This window comes from Trachurus japonicus, chromosome 20, assembly GCF_045865225.1.
Source record: "Trachurus japonicus isolate A0001 chromosome 20, Traja_1.0".
Classification (NCBI taxonomy): domain Eukaryota; kingdom Metazoa; phylum Chordata; class Actinopteri; order Carangiformes; family Carangidae; genus Trachurus; species Trachurus japonicus.
Genome location: NC_140926.1, coordinates 14,089,669 through 14,110,925, shown reverse-complemented (window position 1 = coordinate 14,110,925; position 21,257 = coordinate 14,089,669). Strand labels below are relative to the sequence as shown.

The 21,257-nt window shown below is 43.1% G+C and overlaps 2 protein-coding genes across 3 annotated transcripts; one reads left to right on the top strand and one right to left on the bottom strand.

The window, feature by feature from the left end:
• Positions 1–5,016: 5,016 nt before the first annotated feature.
• On the bottom strand, positions 5,017–14,774 carry spice1 (spindle and centriole associated protein 1). 2 transcript variants are annotated; one of them, XM_085763115.1, is made up of 18 exons: positions 14,751–14,774; positions 11,004–11,105; positions 10,668–10,715; positions 10,151–10,291; positions 9,872–9,974; positions 9,598–9,716; positions 9,331–9,419; positions 9,067–9,203; positions 8,859–8,984; positions 8,488–8,762; positions 7,809–7,940; positions 7,586–7,712; positions 7,406–7,507; positions 6,891–7,312; positions 6,051–6,237; positions 5,904–5,967; positions 5,286–5,343; positions 5,017–5,187 (listed from the first exon to the last, which is right to left on the bottom strand). In XM_085763115.1, the coding sequence occupies exons 1-18, from the start codon at positions 14,772–14,774 to the stop codon at positions 5,131–5,133; spliced, it is 2,313 nt and encodes a 770-aa protein (XP_085619241.1). In that variant the 3' UTR covers positions 5,017–5,130. The 2 variants fall into 2 exon arrangements, with proteins under 2 accessions (XP_085619241.1, XP_085619242.1); XM_085763116.1 differs by lacking the exon at positions 14,751–14,774 and adding an exon at positions 11,371–11,538.
• Positions 12,754–20,558, top strand: shisa2b (shisa family member 2b). Its single transcript, XM_085763117.1, has 2 exons — positions 12,754–13,724; positions 18,407–20,558. The coding sequence occupies exons 1-2, from the start codon at positions 13,421–13,423 to the stop codon at positions 18,970–18,972; spliced, it is 870 nt and encodes a 289-aa protein (XP_085619243.1). The 5' UTR covers positions 12,754–13,420; the 3' UTR covers positions 18,973–20,558.
• The last annotated feature ends 699 nt before the right edge of the window (positions 20,559–21,257 follow it).

Sequence of the window (21,257 nt, the reverse complement as noted above, 5' to 3'; positions counted from 1 at the left end):
TTCTTTAGGCTACACACTGAGCATTGCTCCTTCTATAACATTTATCTTCATCCGTAGCATTCATAAAGCACGCAAAGGAGTTGGGAAACAACAGCACGCTGACAGACTGGTCTTATTTGTCAAGGTTAAGAAGACGGAGGGGAAAAGTTAGGAGGAGATGGTGCACACACACACATGCTCTGGGTTAATACCAGCGTGTGGACGGACACTAGCAGAAGCAGTAATGGTTGTATTTGTGCAGCAGTGTAAATGTTTTTTTTTTTTGTTTTTTTGTGGTAATAATGGCCGGGGTTTTCGACCAACCAGGGGGAGCAGCAGCGTAGAGTAGAGTTGTTTAAAAAGCCCTTCCCCTTGCCTTGCCCATTGTGCCTGAGACAGGGGTGTGTGGGGGAAGCGGGGGGTCACGCTGAGAGCTCGTTTCTCCTGCCTGTCAGAACTCTATCTGGGATCCAGCCGGAACTAATCAACTCCAATAGGTCTCCCCATTACCCAGGGTGCAATGGGCCACGGGGCTGGGGGCTGGCCGGTGGGAAACGCAGAGGAGGAGGAGGAGGAGAAGGGAGAAGGGTGAGGATCCCCCTTCCCCACCCCTCACCTCCACCCTCCTCCACCTCCACCTCCACCCACACCCACTACCACCATCCCTTCCTTCACGCACACAAACACTCCACGCTGCACCAGCCCGTGAAGCGCACACAACACTCCCACTGTTTCACACTGAAGCAATAATAAACACTTGCAATAATATTTTCACAGCAAGCTCTAGCCTGCTTCAGATCAGACCCTCGCACAGCTGTGGAGTGGAGTGGAGTGCAGTGCAGTGCGCTCCGACCTACACACATGGGCACACACATGCAGACACAGACACACACACACGCAAACACGCACATGCACTGGTTCCCTTGTCACGCACATGTCACGTCAAGCTCAAGCAAAAACAACATTTTAAAGGCTGAATTAATTCACAAACTGGTTTCCACACGTGACAACACACACGGTGTCTGCAGCAGAAACTTTACTGTAAGGGAGTTTACTGGGATGTTCATTGTGGTTATTATGAATCGTTATAACTCTGAGTTACTTGACTGCTTCTCTTAGTTTGTCATACCCATTCGTTAAGTTGGGAAAATAATGCATTGCGTACAGTACTTGCTGTACCACAGTGCTATTATTTTTCTTGAAAAAACAAACAAACATTTTATCTTATAGATTTTTTGATGCAGTCACTTTTTTCGTTGTTGCTATTTCTCCATGTTTACTTGTAAAGACTAATAAAACATCATGGAAAAAAGAGAGGGAACTGGGAAACAGTTCAAGTTAATCTCTTCAAGACCCAAACTGAGCCACTGCAGCACTGTGATATTGCCCTCTAGTGGCGTCAATTTAACACTGCAACATTTGAAGAAAAGTGAAATCAAGCATATGAGATCATGACTATCTTTTTTTAATTTTTTTTTTACCATTCTTAAGAAGAAAAAGTGTTAACAATTTGACTACAATAAACTACGCAAGAAAACCTTTGACCAACTTTGCAGAAAGAAAAAACACTTTTACCAAATATTCTATTGATATGTATATCCCATTCTAACTCAATGTGGTTCAAATGCTAAAACAATACAAGGAAATAAGGATTAGTACCACTTTCCTCTCTATATAAACAACCTGCTGCTCAGATCTCAATGACAACTGGACAATGCCTATATGTCACTTTGGTCTCCATCAAAGGCAGCAATATGAGCCAGTGTGTGTGCAAGGTTTAGTGTGTGTGTGTGTGTTTTTCTGAGTGACTTCAGCCTCCTTCACTGAGGTGAAGTGGGGGCAACTTGAATGTCATTGTATGTGTGTGACGTGGTCCACTCTCACTGCATCTCATACAGCATAGGAAAAAGGATAGATAGATAGATAGATAGATAGATAGATAGATAGATAGATAGATAGATAGATAGATAGATAGATAGATAGATAGATAGATAGATAGATAGATAGATAGATAGATAGATAGATAGATAGATAGATAGATAGATAGATAGGGAGTAGAAGAAAGAAATGAGAAAAAGAGACAGAGAGGGCGATAATAGATAGAAAGTGGTAGATAGATAGAGATAGAGGGGGGTAGAAAGAAAGAAGTTAAAAGCCAGAGAGTGAAAGAAAAGAAAGAAAAAGACAAAGAGGGAAGGGTAGAAATAAATAAAGAGAAGTAAAAAGACATAGAAAGGGGGTGAAAGAAAGAAAGAAAGACAGAGAGGATAGATAGATAGATAGATAGATAGATAGATAGATAGATAGATAGATAGATAGATAGATAGATAGATAGATAGATAGATAGATAGATAGATAGATAGATAGATAGATAGATAGATAGATAGATAGATAGATAGATAGATAGATAGATAGATAGAGGTATGAGGGAGCAGTCACATGGGAAAAAGACAAAGAGGGAGGGGTAGAAATAAATAAAGAGAGAAGTAAAAAGACATAGAAAGGGGGTGAAAGAAAGACAGAGAGGGAAGATAGATAGATAGATAGATAGATAGATAGATAGATAGATAGATAGATAGATAGATAGATAGATAGATAGATAGATAGATAGATAGATAGATAGATAGATAGATAGATAGATAGATAGATAGATAGATAGATAGATAGATAGATAGATAGATAGATAGAGGTATGAGGGAGCAGTCACATGGGAACTTTCCTCCGGCTCTGCCATGAAGGAGGGGGTGAATTGAAAGGCACTGAGGTGGGGTTAATCCCCATTCACCCCGTCCTTCACTCACCCCGGCTGGGCACAAAAAGCCCCGCCTGCCTCCCACTGCGTCTCCATGGTGACCTCTGACCCCACGTTTATGGCTGCTGTCCCCGGACCCTTTATGCCTCCATTCTGTGATTATCTGCAATATTTACTCCTTTTAAATTTCCCTGCTTGGCATTGTCGTCGCCCCCACACAGCTCTCCTGACTGACTGGAAAACTCAAGTGCTCTCATTCCTACTCCAGCGTCACCCCTGAAACCTTAAAACCCTGAGCACACACTACCTGAAGTGGGAGTGAGTCAGCTTAGCTTACCACCACTTATTTATGACTTCTTGATTCAGGCGACAAGGAGCTACACAGAAGAGCAGCCGTCAGTAAGTGGAAGTGAAAGAGGTCCTGTGTACCTGTGGCCTAGTGGTGGTTACCATGTAGCTGCAGCAGCCCTGGTTCAGTTACAGCTGTGGTGCTGCTGCTGCGTTGTATGGCAGGCAGATTTAACATTTAAAAGCTAAGTTTGACTATACGGAAGTAAAATTGTAGATATCAACAACATCTTTCTGACTAGTTGTAATTACGATTTGGATAGCTGGATTTTTCATTCAAGATATCTGTAATTCAGTTTTGTCTAGTCAAAAAGAACATTTCAGATATCCGCAACTACGTTCTTCCTAGGACAAATGACGTCACTTTTGCCATTCATGTGTATGAGGTTTGTAATTACAGATATCTACGATTCAGTTGCAGATATCCGCTATGTGAATTACAGATATCTGTGAGTGAATTATGACTATTCCTAATTCCAGTTTGAGATATCTACAACGTCATTTCGCCTAGTCAAACCTTAATTTAAGATATCTGAAAAGGGACATGTAGATATCTTTAATTGAGATATCTTGTACTGGAATTATGACTAGTCAGAATCAAATTGTAGATATCTCAAACTGGAATTAGTACTAGTCATAATTCAGTTACAGATATCTGTAATTCACATAGCAAATATCTGCAACTGAATTGTAGATATCTGTAATAACAAACCCCATACACATGAATGGCAAAAGTGACGTAATTTGTCCTAGGAAGAACGTAGTTGCGGTGTCTGAAATTTTCTTTTTGACTAGGCAAAACTGAATTACAGATATCTGCAACACATTTCCAGTCTGGCTTTTAAATGTTAAAATGGCTTGCCATAGTGTTGCATATTTTTTACCTCTCCAGCTCTCCTACTCTACGTCTCCTGAATATCCTATATATAAATATATAATAATGCTAAATATAAAAAGAAAATGTTTCACGTCTCTACCACTCGAACCACTCACTTCTTAGCTCAGGAGGAGGGAAATGATTTCATCTCCTCCTGCCGATCCCTGCAGTTATGTAGTGGTTGCATTATGTGTGCACCCACTATGTGTCAGTGAATCACAATTGAACCTAATTGCCTCTGAGTGTTTAAGAAAAACAGATTCATAGTAAAAGAGTGAGAACTGAAAGAGTTACACACAAGATTAAAGACATGGACATGAAAGAATCAGAGAAAAGAAGAAAGAACAAATGTTTGTGTGCATGTGCATGCGTAGTATGTTTGTGTACCATAAATAGCCACAAGAGGCCATACTTTAGTCAAAGCCACAGTGGAGAGGACCTAATGGGTTGAAGCAGCTTGTCACTCCTCCCCCTCTCCCACTGTCGCTGTTTTTTCTTCATGGCTTTTAGGCACGCAACCTCCATCTCCCTTTGAAAAACACAAATTAAACAAAAATGCAAACTTGTAATATCAAACATGTTTCAGAGATGTGGTGACAGACTATAACTAAACCAAACCACAGCCTCTGGAACAAAAAGACAGATGGACGGACAGACAGACAGTCTGAGTAGACTGAACATGGACCTTAATGTGGATTTGATGAGGCTGAAGTTTAAAGTCTTTAGGGGGCCAGTGCCTCTGGGCCTGAGACTCCACCTCCACCACACTGCATCTCAGACACACACACAAATGAACAGTCTATTTTTGAAGTGACATACGTATACACACATGCTTTGCAATCAAACTTTGAGAGGATTATCTGTGGAAATAAATATAAACTACTATTTTTGCATAACTAAATAAACCTGTGATTCAGTTATTTCATGTTGGGGATGCATATGAATCTGCAATTAATGAAAACAGAAACTTACTATTCTTTTAAAGCTGAATGGTTATTGTTTTGATGTAGATACAACTTTGTTTAGAATAAATGACACCATGAGTTCATTCAAATGTTTTAAAATTAAAATCAATTTAATTCAGTCTTTAAAATGCATAGATAAAATACCAAAAGATGTGGTTTAAATAAAGCATGCTCAGGTTTCTCAGGGTGGATAGGAAGCTGTCCTCTTGTCATCTCACATGCGCAGACAAAGAAAACCATCCTTCTCTCCCTCTCTGCTTCTCCATCTGTTGTGGGGAAAAGAAAATGTGCATTTTTAGATGAAAGTGATTAGAGTTTGGAGAAATCTGAGCACATCTACCTGAGTCTCTGTGTGTGTGTGTACCTGTGCTTTTCCATCATTGATTTCTCCACTTGATCTGTAAGATTCAGAACCAGCAGATCTGCAGTATAAAAACAGTCCAGGGCTCATAAATGATGAAACAGAGACACGTGCAAATTGTAATTTATGAAAAGATATGCATCCTCTTTCTACTGTATCATATGTATATCTCACTAACTTACAATATCATGGAGGTCAGCAGCAGCCTTCCCCATTATAGCGTAGCAGACCATAAAAGCTCAGGAAACCTTTTTCAGGTGTTTTGAGTTAATTATCTGATTACAGTTTGTCTTTTGTCTCTTTTGATTTGATGAATTTTGTGTTTTCATTAAATGTAAGCCGTAATCATTACAATTGAAAGAGATAAAGACATAAATTTGTATTGTACTGTATTTTGCAATGAAATTCAGTCTGTGTGTAATGAATCTATATAATATATGAGTTTCACTATTTGAAAAATTTACTTTTTCGTGATATTCTAATTTATTGAATTGTGCTTGTATATTTCATATTTCAGTTAGTCAGTCGAAATTATTTTGTGAGCTAATACTCACATTAAAATGTTAAATTTATTATTAACACTTGTTATTAGCATCCTTCTCATCCAGCTGAGCCACTCACCGTCTGTCGCCATGACCTGCCTGCGCTGGCAGCAGCATCGACACTTCAGGACTTCCACCCTCAACTAGCAATGACAAGAGAACAATGATTTTCTAGCCATATGAGATGATCAGACGGACAGAGACGCGTCAGATTGACCCACTGTACCTGTTCTATGTGGGCTGAAGGCAGAGGCAGGGATGGGGGAGACAGAGGGAGGAGCTTTGGAGGAAACGCACTGTTGCTGTTGCTCGATCAACTCCAACAGTCGACCCCTGGCCGCTGCACTCTGCCTGTTCAACTCTAGGAGGCGCTGTTCCACTTTGTTCACACTGAAGGTATTGGGAGATGTTGCCTGAGCAAGAAAGAAAGAGTGAATATGATCAACCCTGAAACTAATGAATGGTGCTTGGTGCAGAGAGAGCTCTGCCAACGTCTCATGTGTTGAGTTTCAGATTATCAAATAAAGACTTTCAGACTCTTCCTATTTTGCCACATTCAGTTCGTTCTTCACGCTCCTAAACACGGCTAAAAAAACATCTTTTGTTCATAGCATTTGATTTGGCATACTACAAATACATCATCATCCTCTGATTTTGATTTAATTGCATCCACTGTTCTTTCTCTCTGTCCGTTTCTCTTTTTATATTCTTTTGTCATTGTTGTTCTTGTTTTGCACATAATTGTAAAGCACTTTGATTAACATTTGTTGTTTTTAAATGTGCTCTATAAATAAAGCTGACTTGACTACTCCTTTGCTAATTTGAATGTGAAGTTACCGGATTTCAAAGATGAAAGAAATATCTACCTAATGAAAATGAATATTATTCTGTACCACTGTCATTGTGACAAGGTGAGAAGATGCTTCACTCACATTTAGATTGTCTTTTAATTTCTTTTGCTAGATGATTAGAAAGTGCTGCATATTATCTGTAAAAGAGGAATTCTATCTTCATAAAAAGACATTTTTTAACGTACTTGAAATGTGTGTTTTAGGCTCAATCCCACCTGATGAGTCCCACTTTCAGCGACCTGGATGTTCTGGCTCGGTCTCCCTGTGCTGCTGGACCCTGACGTCCTCCTCTCTCCGATGCTTCGAGGAGAAATTCTTTCACAGCTGCTGGAGCTCAGTCTCCTCTGCTCGCTGCTACTGTTGGGCGAACCTCTGCTGGCCCGTGACCCGAGCCTCTGGGCCTGGCTGAGCTGGGCCCTGATCAGCTCATTCTGTCTGCTCAGCTGTGCTATCTCCGCCAGCATGGCCTCTGGGTGGAGCTGCGGGTTTGGAGGCTCAGAGGCCAGTGACGGTGAGGAGATGGAGGGACGGCTGGTCAGAGGGAGGCTGGTGAGGCTGGAGGCTGAGCCCTGAGCTCGGACGTCCTCACGGGACCGGAGGTTATCAAACTGCTGGTACGACGGTGCAGGATGAGTCACTGTGAAAAAGAAAGGGCAAAAGCATGATTAGATTTCTTGTGTATGACCATGGGAGGATGGCGTTGGCACAAACTGTTGAAGATAACCTTTACTTGGAATATGGTTCCAGTTGTCTCCTTGTCGAGGCGGAGAGAGCAGGACGGCAGGAGAAACAGATGCTTGCCTTTGCTCGGGAACAGGTGCAGGCTGACAAACTGCAATTCAGCAAAATGTAAATCAAGTATCCACCATTTACGATCCACAAAATGATCTATGCACACACACACACACACCTGCAGCTTTGATATTAGAGTCTGGAGGTGGGTCGGTGTTTGTTTCCAACAGTCCAAGTCCCCCAATGACCAGCACCACAGCATCCACCTTCTGCTCCAGCTCTGTGATCCGCTGCTGGACGCCTGCCTGTGAGGAAACAACGGGAAAGAAACAGAATTTATCTGTGCAATTTGAATCTGGACATTAACATAATGTGAGGCCATGAGGTAAACTCTGTTTCACCTTCAGAGTAGCAGCCTCCTCTTTCAAAGTCAGAGTCTCTGCAGTGAGCGCATCAATCAGCCCTCGCTGCTCCTTCAGCTCCTCCTCCAGTCGCCTCCTCTCCTGAGCCTCTTTCTGAACTTCCCCCTCAGTCTGACACAGAAGGAGAAGAGATTTAATTAATTTAAAACAGATGCCATTTCAGTAAACATTATGGCTGCATTGCCTCTCCTTAGAGTTCCACAATTATTGCTTACAAATGCAAAAGTAAAAGAAGAGTACATGAATAGTTTACATTGCATTTATCACTATGCAACAATTAAGTAACAAAAAAACACAAAAACTAAATGACTGGAAGTTATCTGAAGCTAATGCCTGCTTGCAAATAAGAACATTCAACATCATTCACATGTTCTTCACAACAACAAAAAAAGATGATATGTGATACAAAACGCAACAATGCTACAGTAATATTTATTTCATTAAGTTTATGGACAGTGTACACAGACGTTAAACAGATGATGAACAGATAAAGATGCGTGTACCAGATTTAGCAGAAAGCTAATTTCCATCTGCCGTCCATATATGGTCCTATAAGCCCAATAATGACAAAACTATGATCTCCTAGTGGGACTTGAATGTGCAGAATATACAGTATGCTCTGAAAGAGGGAACCAACAAAGACATAAAGTTGCTGAACCTTTTTGAGGAGATGCACCAAACGTCCGAGGGTGGAGACCAGCGCAACAGAGAATCCAGTGAGGCCTTGTGTCCTCTGCTGTTTTGGACTCTGTGCCGAGCCTGGTGCCGTGTCAGGACTCAGAGTGTCCAAGTCTTCCTCCACCTGACCCAGCATCGACTGCAGCAGGCCCAGACTAGACTGGTCCCCACTCAGAGAGCCGACAGTGGAGCCATCCAACTCTGAACTTTGAGAATTACACTTTCTGGTCCTGCTGGTTTGATTACTAATCCTTCCTGTGGAACACAAAGAAAGAAACAAAAACACTTTTTTAATACAAATGCATTTTATAGAATATTTAATTTTGATAATAACATCTTTCCTGATAGTACCTGATTGGGTAAGAGGCTTGTCAGGGTTTAGGACCTGACCAACCAGGACAGACGGCTCCTCCTTTGCTTCCTCCGATTTGCTGTGTCTGGTCCGAACACGCTGAACAGCCACCGTGGCATTGAGAGCTGAAACAAAGTGTGATCATGAACGTATGTGTTGTAGATCTTCCACAACTGATCAATCATTCATTTCCTTTTAATATCTTACCTGTTCGGTCTGGTGCTCGGCCTGATGTGCAGGGGGTTGAAGGAGCACTTCCTCTGTTGCCCCGGTCAGAGATGGGATGACGGACTTTCTTCTGTTGTGTCACTCTGCCCCGCGCCTTTATTTTTCGTGTATTGGCCCTGCAGTGGGATGTAAAGCATTACTATATTATTTTGCCATTAACATGAAGCATACATTGCATTACAATTTCTTATCGCAGTGGGGTCCACTGGTATTTAGGTATTATCTGTTCTGCAGGTATAGTACCTCCGGATTACAGGATATCCTGAGCTGCCAGAGGGACAGGCATCTTGATCACTGTAGTCTTCCTCTGAGCCTTCAAGTTCATTAAGGGCCTGGAGTAAAAAATTCAACACCACACATGTTGATACATGAAAAAATAATTTAGGATTCAATAGACTTGCAGAATATTATTATTACCAGAAAAAAACAGATAGGTGGGTGAAAGTTGGTGACAACATACTGTGAAGTGTCATATCCCAAATTTATAACATTATTGTGATGCACACAAACCTGCTGGTCCATCATAGACTGGCTGAGCAGTGACAGCTGAGTCGGAGGATCTGGTCTCTGGAGAACAGGCAGCTCTGAGTCTGAGTCACAGTTTGGAGCCATGGTCACACTGGGATGTCCTGTCAAAAATACACACAGGATTATTTGGACAGAAATAACCGAACTTAGTCCTTCAATTTCTTTTTCAAATGAGTAACTGACTAGAGGAATAAGTATGTTCTCCATCTGATCACTGTGTCTAAGTATCTATTTTACAAAACAAGTTGCGTGCTACCAGTCTGCCTGCGTGGAGCGTCTCCAAACAGGTCTTTCACAACAGCCATGGCTCTGTCAGAGCGGGCCAAGACATCCTGCAGCAGCAGCTGGTCAGAGAAAACCTGCAGCATCACAACACACCACAACCATCATGGTAAACTCAGTTGAGGGGAAACGTTTGGTTAGGATTCCCATTTTTGTTTCCTTTTAACAAACAAAATTGTATTCCCTTTTATTCTAACAGCATCAGGTCAGCACAGAAATCGCAAAACATAATAGAGAAGTCATCTTCACTGACCTCCCTGATGATGCTGAGGCTAGCCTGGTCCAGAGGTGCAGGACTCCCTTCGTGTCTGAGACGCCGTTTCAGAGCTTTCTCTCTCAGCTCCCACTGAGCTGCAACCTTGTTGTGGGACTTGTGAATCTCATGCCGGTGATTCTGCACCAGAAGAGAACAATGAGGCAAGTGTATACAGACTGCAGCAAATACTCCTTTTAATTATTGGTGGTTAACATTTAATTGAATAATTAAGGTCTAGGAGGACTGTTGAAAAATCACTGCTATAACTACTGCTGTAAAAATTAAGAGCCCCAAATATCCAATTTAGCTGATATGAAACAGAAAAGCATGAATAGCTTTGCTAGTGAAACTCAGTACTCCCTCACTATTTATGAACTGTTTCAGTAACTACTGACTATTCTCATGTTCATTTACTATTGCAGTACATAATAAAAGATGAAACAGCAAACTCCTTCTCTAGTGAACAAAAAACAGGCTATTTTCCATAAAACAACTTGATGGTCAAACATCTTACCAGTTCAGCAGTTGTCAGCTTGTGCACAGACAGGTCATTGACAGTGCTCTGAAACCAACAATGGATAGGTGACATTAAAACATCTCTCTCTTAAACTGAAGCTTCAAGCTAGTAAGTGAAATGAACTCTGAGATTTAATCATTTGAACAAAAATGTGTATGGTCTCAAGTGAGGCAACACATTTAGTAGTGGGGTAACTTGTATTGAAAGCAAGCTTCACTTTAAACTCATTTGTCCTTGAACAGGTTGAGTAATATTCTCAGTTATAAGAAAGAAAATTGTGTTTTTTGGGTATTCTTTGTGGGGCATATGCATGCTAAGCTTTTCTTTACTCACCACCCACTCTCTCTTGGGAGCTGCTGCCTTCTTGGGGCGAACAGGCCTCTTCCCTTTGCTGTGTTGCTGTAGTTGTGGACGCCCCACTCTCGCAAACGACATCTGTTCACAGGTAAAACATGAAGAGGTAGGCCTACATGATGGTTCACAGCCTAAACACTGTGTTGTTTTCTAACTCAGCTACAGTCAGCCAGCCTACATACTACTCACTGGTAAATGGGAGCAAGCAGCAACTAATTAAGCCAGCTATTAGCTACGGTTCCTCCCCGATGATCATGTGAAGTCTGAGCATTGATGAACTATTGATGCGTTAGCGAAAATGTGTTTAGCGACAGAGCTGCCCGCTAAATACTGAAATAACACTTACGTTTTCTGTCTGAATCCGCTGTTTGCTATAAAGAGCAGCGTGTCAGACTGTGCCCGTGTAGCTCTGCCTCTTCAGCTTTCAGGTTGAGGGAGATGAACAACACCAAACTCTCCCCTCAGTTTGTTGTGGCAGTTTTTCAACAGTTGCGCGCCACTTCCTCCGCTGTTGCCACGGACACCGCTGCTACACGACGGAGGGGCATGATGGGAAATGAAGTACTGGTGGCGAGCAGCAGGTGGCATTCAAGGTGGATCATTAGTAGGCTAGCAGAGGTATTATTGACTTTTTCAGTGTTAATACCGACAGAGACCAAGAAAGTAGGTGTGTAAATTAATTATTAATATGCCATATAAGCAGACTACACATCGAAGTAATTTCACTTTACGTAAGTATGTTTCTATTTTATGCTATTTTTGCCTCCAATGGTTCGTGGATAGTGTTGGGAACTCTGCTAATATGCTAATAATGTTTCTTTAGAAACTCAGTTTAATGAGTTGGGTGAACTCTCGGCAGTCAGTTTATTGGAAATTCAGAGCAAAATTGAAATACATTATATAAAAGTTCTCATATTTAATTCTAGCTTGGTAATAACAATATATATATTTTTTTAGCCACTATGGCTTGCTTTGGGGCTAAACTGGTTCAACTTTTACTGGACAATGTAAGAGACTGTTTCTATGTGATCTCAAGCTCTTTCATAAACTTGAATCTAGCACCACTCATTCTCTTATCCATCCAGCTCATGCTTTTTGCATTTTGCCAGATGTTTGCACAGGCGCAAACATCTGGCAGCACCACTAGATGGCAATGTCAGCATGAAAACCCCCTTCTGTGTCTAGGCTAACAGAACACATGGAAGTGCAGTGACAACTTGATCAAAACAGAGAACTTCTAACTAATATTGACCAAACTCTGCTTCTTTTCACCAGGAGAAAACTGACAGACTAGTTTACTCAGTCTGGGAAAGTGACATGAATTTATGGGAATTTAATCCAAGCAAATCCCTGATGTTGTACAATGGAGGGATTGACAGCAATATGTGACCGGAAATCTGGCATATTGCCTTCAAAATAAAAGCGTATGATCCTTTTGGTTGATGGGAAGGTTGAGAGTGAGGATATCAGCTTTTGACAGGAATAAATAGCAACGATTGTGGTATATATAGGCTATATAGGTATCCACAATTGACATCTAGTGCAACCAAGCGAAAGTAGGCTCCTCAATAGAGCAACATGCACATTGTGTTTTGAGTGTCAGGGTTTACTTTGAAGAATCAAACAGGAAGTTGTAACTAAGTTTAGCCTTTGTAACTTAACACTGGTAAGTTTATTGTTGTATCGTGGAGAGGTGTGTATTTGCATCTGACTTTTTACACGCCCCTCTCACTGTGACTCTGAGGTGGGATAGACTGCGCGCTTCAGTTCAATCTGGTTAGACTGCTCGGCTGACTGACTGACTGACTGACTCCTGCTGCCCGACAATGCTGCTTACGGAGCCACTGAAGTTGGAAAAGTTGTCTTTACGCACGGGGCTCGCGGTGAGTGGACTCGGGAGTGACAGCAGCTGTGCGCACATGGATCAGACTACAAGTGGTGGTTTCTCTTCATCCCTGTGGAAAGTCATTTGAAGAGTCAGGACGGAGACACGAACAGCGTCGCCACAGTGCCAGAGGAGAGCTATTAGTCTGTCAGTGTTGGATTTACCACAGCTCAAAAGCTTACAGTTGGACTTTGTATAGTTTGTTATAATCTCTGACTGTTTTTTTCCTCCAATAGTAACATTAAGTGTTTTGGACAATTATTGGATAATAATCTGCCGAGAAGTCACTTTTGGAGACTTTGGATCTGTTTTACGCACGGGATTCCTCTAACAAATGACAGCTTCTAAGTGGTTTGTTGCTCTCCCACTTCACCCCCTCAGCTCCCTTCTTCATCGCTCTGATCACCCGTGTCACCCCCTCCACCTCCACCGGGTTAGACGCGGGGAGTGAAAGCCTCGCCGTCTCTTCCAGCGAGCCAGCGTGCGGCCGCGGCAGGCCACCTGGCCCAGGATGTGGGGAGGAGGGTTCCCGATGTCTGTCACCGCGATCGTGACAATGCTCCTGGTCATCATAGACGTGAAAGCCAGCGGGGAATATTGCCACGGCTGGCAGGACTCCCAGGGCGCGTGGAAAGAGGGTTTCCAGTGCCCGGAGAAGATCGACGGAGAGGATGCGATCATCTGCTGCGGGAAATGTGAGCTGCGGTACTGCTGCTCCAGCACGGACGCGCGGCTGGATCAGGGCAGCTGCGACAACGACCGACAGGCTCAGGAGCCCGGGACGGGGACCAAGGAGAACAAGGACAACGGTGCAGGTATAAGCCCAAAACTTCTACTGCAACTACCCCAAAATACTAAGAAAACCAATCACTCCTTTTTGCAAATAGCCAAGGTAACTTGTGCGTAAAGGAAAAGGGGAAAAATCAATTTAAAAACAACAATTAATGTATAAAAGTAGGAAAAGTAATTTAGTGAACTGGTGGCCTGCATATGTTAAAGTTTGTTTCAGAGTAGCTATAGAGACTGTCAAAGTAAAAGCCTGTAATCCCCATTATATTCACTGTGATTTATGACAAAGAGAGACAGTGGGGTAACTTAAGAAGGTGAATTAGTCTCAGCCAAATCTTTGTTTTTTAAATGAGCTTCCATGTCATTACAATAGGAACGAATTAGCAACTTAAATAAAAGTGAGGCCAGATGATGATGTAGGCCACAGTGGGGTCCAGGCGTCTGAGACTGCTTTTCCACTCTGCAATATATTATGTTTATTTGCACTTTGAGCGTGGAAGTGAGATCAGATCACAAGTGGTCACTCGAGACTCATGTGGAGCTGCCAGGTGTGAAGTGACGCGCTTGGAGGTGTCCACTGCTGATCGGATAACCATGTTAAAGTTGGGTCTCTGAACAGGGCCTAAGTGAGTTAACGCCGTGCCCAAGGCGCATCCACTGCAGGATGTCTTAAATTTGATATTGTAAATTGCAGACCTAATAGAGGCTCTGGTTTCCTCTCATAAACCCAGCACACCCACTGTATCTCCTTGTTATGGGCTTCATCTGCTCCGCGTCCCGGTTGGCAACGACAGCTGCACAGGAGACAGCAGACTCCTCCAAAAACGAGTTAACTGCACTCACAAATGGCACACTGTGCCGCGCTGCAGCACTTTATAAATAGCTGTGTTTGTCCTGGCCTGTAACAGTGCAAAGAGGGGCCGGGCTCAGATCACGCTGTCCCCACGGGGATCAAGTTTGGACTTGACCGGATCTTGGACAGTGGCTCACCCAAAGGCGCTGACAGCTCTGTTCATAAAAAAACACAAATCACGTTATGTATCATTTCCTACCAAGCTCAGGAGTCGTTTTCCCATCGTCAAGTTGCTGCTGTAATCCCTCCCACTGCAGTCTCCCCTGTGTCTGTGCTCCCAAGGGATTCATAGTCTGATCTGCTTTAAACACATACATACATAAAAACTGCAGTTAAGAGAGGCGTCATTACTGAAACCCTAAGGCGACATACAGTGTAACCCATATTTTCCAACTTTTATGGTGGATTATGTGACTATACAACATTTCTTTCTCTACCCTGGCTCCCCATTCATCAGTGCTTACGTTCCCATGTGCTAATCTACAGTAAAGCCTCTTGAAGCTGCATCATATTGTGAGTAAAAGATCAAAAAGTAGATAACAGCACTCCAGAAAAATACAGCGTATATTGGACATCAGAGGAAAGGGCAACACAGGCTTATTTCATGTTCCCCTGGAGGATATTATGCCTTCTTTTGGACCTCCAGCTACAATCTGTCATTTGCTAAGACTATCATGCCTTATCACTACAGGAAGAGGTATATACATTTCGTTCAGTGGCCTCCAGCCAAAATAACTTAAAGAAAAGCAGCTTTTTCCTCACAAAGAAAAAAGGAAATGTGTTTTTTTTTACAGAAAGCCCAGCTCAGTTGGTGTATTTCATTCATTTTTCATATGCTTGCAGCTTATTAATCATCCAGGAAAGATACACACTGTAATGTCAATGGGTAACAGGCAGGAAATTATTAATGTGCTCAACATGAGGGAACATATGGTATTTAGGAACAGAAGAATGCCCGTGGGATAACAGAGGGGGAGACGAGAGAGAGTCCAGCCAGCCGGTCACAAAGACTGTGCCCAAAACAAGAGCTTTAGGAGAGGGGGGCTGCTGCGGCGGCATGGCTGCCACAGCTTAACTGCAGCAACAGGTGTGGAGGAGTGACAGGGAACAATAGGAGCGTTTCAACAACCATGTGCACAGAAAGTGATTCCTGCGCTTAGAAAATCCCACAAAGCAAAGAGGCAGAGAAATAAATTCCTTCTTTAAAAAAACTGTGGTCGATGATCTGGTGCTGAAAGTTTTCATAATATCTAACATGTTTTCTTGTTCAGCGGTGGAAAACTAGCCTATTATGTATATTTATTCAAGTAAAGCTACTTTACTTGACTTAAACCTCACCACTACAGCTCAGGGAGGGAAATACTGTAGGCTATTTTTGTAATACAATGAATCTAAGGAAAACATAATCAGACAAAGATTAAGATTTTACATAGCCTAAGCAATATATTATAATCTTGATGAATGTTTCAGGTCTGTGAGTTGTTAGCATTTCCACCTAAAAGCAATTTTGCTGCTAAACTTCTCACATTGTTAAACTAATGACGTAATTGGGCCCAGCAATGTAAAAATATCCAATACAAATGGGGCGTCATGTTCTCACACACATATTCACTGGCGCTGGTTCACAGCCAGTGCTAATGTAAGTTCAAAGTTTCAACACTTTTATTTACGACTAAACACCCTAAAAACTACCAACGCTCCCATCAGCCTCTGCTCTGCATGTGTTGTCATGCTAAAATGCAAAATTAACATGGCTAAGGTAATATAGTGAATGTTATACCTGCTAAACACATTAGTACTGTATGTTACCATGTCATTGTTAGCATTGTTAGCACTGTGCCTTTGTAAACCCTATAGCAACAGCTAGTAGCTACCTCCTCACACGATCTATTAATAGGCCTACATGATAATATATTATTCACAGGCACCATTTTACTACCTAATGGGTTCTGTTTTGAATAAAATAATGATGCTTTTACTAAGAAAACTTAGAATAGTTTTACTTTAGTACCCATTTGGGCATTTTGGGCTTACTTGTACAACACTGTTCTAAATAGTTGTATTTTTTTTTTACCTAAGTGAAGGATCTGAACTCGTCTTCCAACAATGCTGAACTTTTCCTTCCTTCGTTGCTGATTTACTGCTCAGTATTTTGGATGAACAAACGCATGAAGAAAGTTTTTGCGATTACTAATCCTCATCAACCATGCAGAGAAAAGGGAGTGGAAGCAGAAATGCTGAGGTGGAGGCAATGAAAGAGCAGGAAAAGAGTGCAAGAGTGGAAGACTCCCTGGGACATTTCTGCTCTTGTAACTCATATGTGTTGCCATAACAGAGTTCTTGTTAAAACCTATTTACTGGAAGGTGTGTAGCTATGAGGTAGGCCGACGTACGCCTCTGAAGTTGACACCACTTCTTGTCAAAGGGAAATGGGTCAAGGTCCTGGCTTGCTTCATGTCACAGAGTCTCGGCCTCCTCATGCTGCTGCTGCTGGCCTGTGTCTCTTGACACCTGGACTTAGCGCCTGAGCTGGTGAATGTCCTCCAGCTCTTAACAGGTCCCATGCAGTAATCCTTTTAATACCCTGCTACTTTTGATGAACATTTTGAGAAGTTTCTCAAGGCTGTATGGATGCATTTCAAAGAGCACCAGAGACAAAAGGAAACTGGAGCCAGGTGCCACCTTCTCTCTTTGGCATACAGTTACACCTCATAACACATGGGCACATTCAAAGCAGAAAATAAGTACACCCTGTGGGAACAATAAAACACAACTAATCACTTATAATGTAACATGGTCGTTTTTTTTGTGTGTTTGTAAGGTGTTTGTGTGAGTGCGCATGGGAATGGGCGATTGAGGAGAACACCTCAGGGCATGACCTCATCTTGCCCGTCACCCTGTTTCTGCCAAAACCATTCACTCCGTGCCTTTTCTGTTTTGACTTTTTTTTTTAAAAGGTACAGTTAGTGAAACAATGTGAATTTGTGAGGGAAAGTTATTGTTGATCATGTTTCAAAGTTTCTGTTGGACCGTCTCCTGCTCACTTTGCAAATTTACAGACTGAAATTGAAATAGTCACGTATCAAAATGTCAAGACTTTTCCCCATTTGTTAATGTGTTTGCTGTTTGACCTCGCAAATGACACTGATCGGCAGAATATTGAATTACACAACTGTTCCAGGGCTGATTTGCTGTTTTACACAGAAAGAACGTAAAGGTCAGCGAGAAGGGAATTGGCCTCAGCCCCCTTTGATAGAAAGGGGCTGAGTAACCTCACATTCAGCTATATTAAATCAGTCAACTCATAATACCCTGCTTTAAATGGACGCCAAGTTACTGCATTTCAACTTGAGTAACTTATTTTCAAAGGCTTGGTCATAAATAGCTGAAGAAAAAGAAGGGTCACAAATATCTGCTGGCAGCCCGGCCCTGCTTAAGAATGTCACCCGAGCAAACACGCACACACACACACACACACACACACACACACACACACACACACACACGGGTCTGCAGGGTCGAGGAGGCTGGGGACACAGCAGGGTGCCCAGGATTAAAACAGATCAAAACAAAGTTAATAAGTGCTAATGAGAGCCTGGGGCTCCATGGGGACCCAATCCCAGTGTACCGTTCATTCTTCTACTCCAGTCCAAACACTCCTCTCTGCTCAGGCTTTTGTTTGACTGTCTTACCCGATCTTAACTCACATGTGGGAGCTTTGCCTTTGCTGGGAAACGAGATGCAAGAGTGTGAGGCGGCATCGCTTTGAAGCTTAATGTGCAACTTAGAAGTCAATATTTTGCCACCATAAAAGATGTGTGAACATGTCTCCTCTCTCTCTCTCTCCCTCTCTAGTGCCCATTTATGTGCCGTTCCTGATCGTGGGCTCAGTGTTTGTAGCTTTCATCGTGGTGGGGTCTGTGGTCGCTGTGTGTTGCTGCCGCTGCCTCCGACCCAAACAGGAGCTGTCATCACCCGGCGCGTCAGGAAGCGGCGCCAGCGGCGGGCGTCTCTTGGAGACCATCCCCATGATGGCCAGCACCTCCAGAGGCTCGTCGTCCCGCCAGTCCAGCACCGCCACCTCGTCCAGCTCCTCCGCGCCGCCCGCCGCCCCCCGCCCCGCCGCCCCTCAGCTCATGCGGGCTCAGGCCTCCTGCTGCCTGCCGCCCGACGCCAGCGTCTTCGTCAACATGCCCACCAACTTCTCAGTACTCAACTGCCAGCAGGCCACCCAGATCATGCCTCACCAGGGGCAGTTCCTGCACCCACAGTACATTGGCTACGCTCACCCTGTGTCCGCTACCGCGGCCTTCCTGGACCCCACCCAGGGGGGATACAGACCCCTTCAGTCCCCGTGTCCTCCTCCCACCGGAGGGTCCAGTGTCACCAGTGACCAGAAATACCCTCCAGTGACAGTGTGATGAGGGGCCAACATGCAGACCACTCTGCCACTTTGTTGTGAAGACTAACTTGTGAAGTTTAACCTGTGGGGGCTGCGCCACAGACCTCTTTGGGGGATGCTGCCAGGATGGAAAAAGAAAAGCAGGGAGTCAAACTCACATGAAGGACTCATAAAGCCATTGCTGGCAGCAGGGCCTGCCCTGCTATTGTGTGTGGTGTGTCTGTTTAGTGTGTCATATGATCTCTTGCCAAGCTGGAATGAGCTAAGCTCAGTCTATGAGCGGGTAAGAAGGATGCATAAACAATTTTTTGTCTTGATGCAAAGATTAAACTGCATATTGGAGAGTTACACAGCCCAGATGGGTGATAATGCACAGCTCACTGCAGCCTGCAGCTCACATAAAGAATGTGCATGTGTATGTATGTAATGTATGTATGTGTGGGAGAGTGAGAAGAAAGGATTTGTTGGCTTGTATCTGCTTGAATGACTGATGACTGGATGATTTATAGCAGTGGACTGTATGATAAGTGGCTCTTGGGGCAGAAAAAAAAATTGTGACCACATGCTGTGTTTATGCCATGTACACATCTGCACTTGTGAATGGTTGTGAAAGGTTTATACAATACAGTATGCTGTGTGTTTGTGTTGAAAGAAAGTATGTGAAAAGATGTTTGTACTGTATGTGCGTTAGTTTGGGAGAGAGTGTGAAGTGCGGAGGGATGTGGTCGCATGAGTAACTGTGAGTGAACTCTGTGTAATGGGAAATGCAGGTGGTGTGATGTGAAAGGCAGTTGCAGTTTCCCTGCAGACCATTTAAACTCTAATGAAGTGAACACAGGACACAGACTGTGACGCTCCACCCTCCTATACAACCTCCCTCCTGCCACCCAAAAAGAAAAAACACACAAAAAAAAATCTCTGCCCTTGCTGCCCCGAGCGGAAACACACAGGCACAAAAAGAAAAAAAAAAGACAATTTGGTGGTTAACGTACCTGAATGTGTGACAGAGGAGGAGTGAGGCAGATTACCGAGTTAATTATACAACAAAACGTCCCCTTCGCTTCTCTGTCGTGAGAGGTGCGTGTACATGTGTTTGTATTTAACACTCCTACAGTTCAGTGCCTTAGCAGAGGGCATGGGCAGCTTTGAGTCATTATTTTCCACTTAAGAAAGGCACAGAAATGGCTGAAATTATTGGGTTATTAAACAAATAAGTAAATAAGAGTGAAACCTGCATTTTGTTTTCAGCCATTCTGGGTCCTGTCTGTTGTGCAGCTGGGTCACTGGTAACTCACAATTCACGGTAATATGCAACTTGAGGAATGTGCTGCTCCAGTGAGTGTGCAGCCTCATTGGATGTCCAATACAGTGGTACAGGAACCGGTATAGGTCTGTGTACCTCATCTGTACTCCGAGCACAATGTCTGTAAGATGCAGTAGGCAGCTTGTGTGTGACAAAGTAAAGAGTTTCTGTAAAAAAAAAAAAAAAAACGGTGGATGAACTTTGGTCCAATGTGTTTTCTCCCTCTGTGAAATACAATGATTTGTTGCAGGAGTGACACTTTTCATATGAATTTAAAAATAAACGACCTTTAAAACAGGAAACACGTGTGGAGACCCATATGTTTCAGTGTTTTATCACCATCTACTGTCAGAAATAATAAATAAGAAGATTAAAAAAGGAAAAAAAAAAACTTGGGGGAAATTTCTGTTTCGCTTTTGTCCAACTGAGTGGAAGATATTTACAAACCAACACATGGATACAGGACAAAAAAACAAACAAACGTGCTGTGGATGGATTTGTGCAGACCTGTCTCAAATCCTTAATCCCTTGAAACAAAAACACTCTCTTACTTCATCTATTAGAAACACAGACACTTCTACCACCCGCAGAGGACAGAACAAATACCTGTCACATCACCTGCCACACAGACAGGAGGAATAATAAACCGCAACAATGGACAGTTCAAAGCTACGGTGACGCGGAGGTGTAGTTTTGGCAGGCAACTCGACTGCAGTAATGTGGAAAGCGGAGCGGGCCTGGGCCGTTGGGGGAAGTCACTGGGGAAGGAGTTGAAAAAAAAGCATAAATGGCCTCTCTGGCTCCTGCTCGGCTGTGGACCAATGGATTCTCCATACTGGAGCAGCTGTAATCGGTTTGGGCTGGGCCACATCCAGGAAGGTGGGTGGGAAAGGGATCTCCAGTTGGACTCCAGTGTCCAGTGAGGCTGGGGTGTGCATTAATCGGCTAATGGTCTATCTCCTACAACTCTCCCGAGCTTAAAGGGAGCGTGGGAGAGGTTT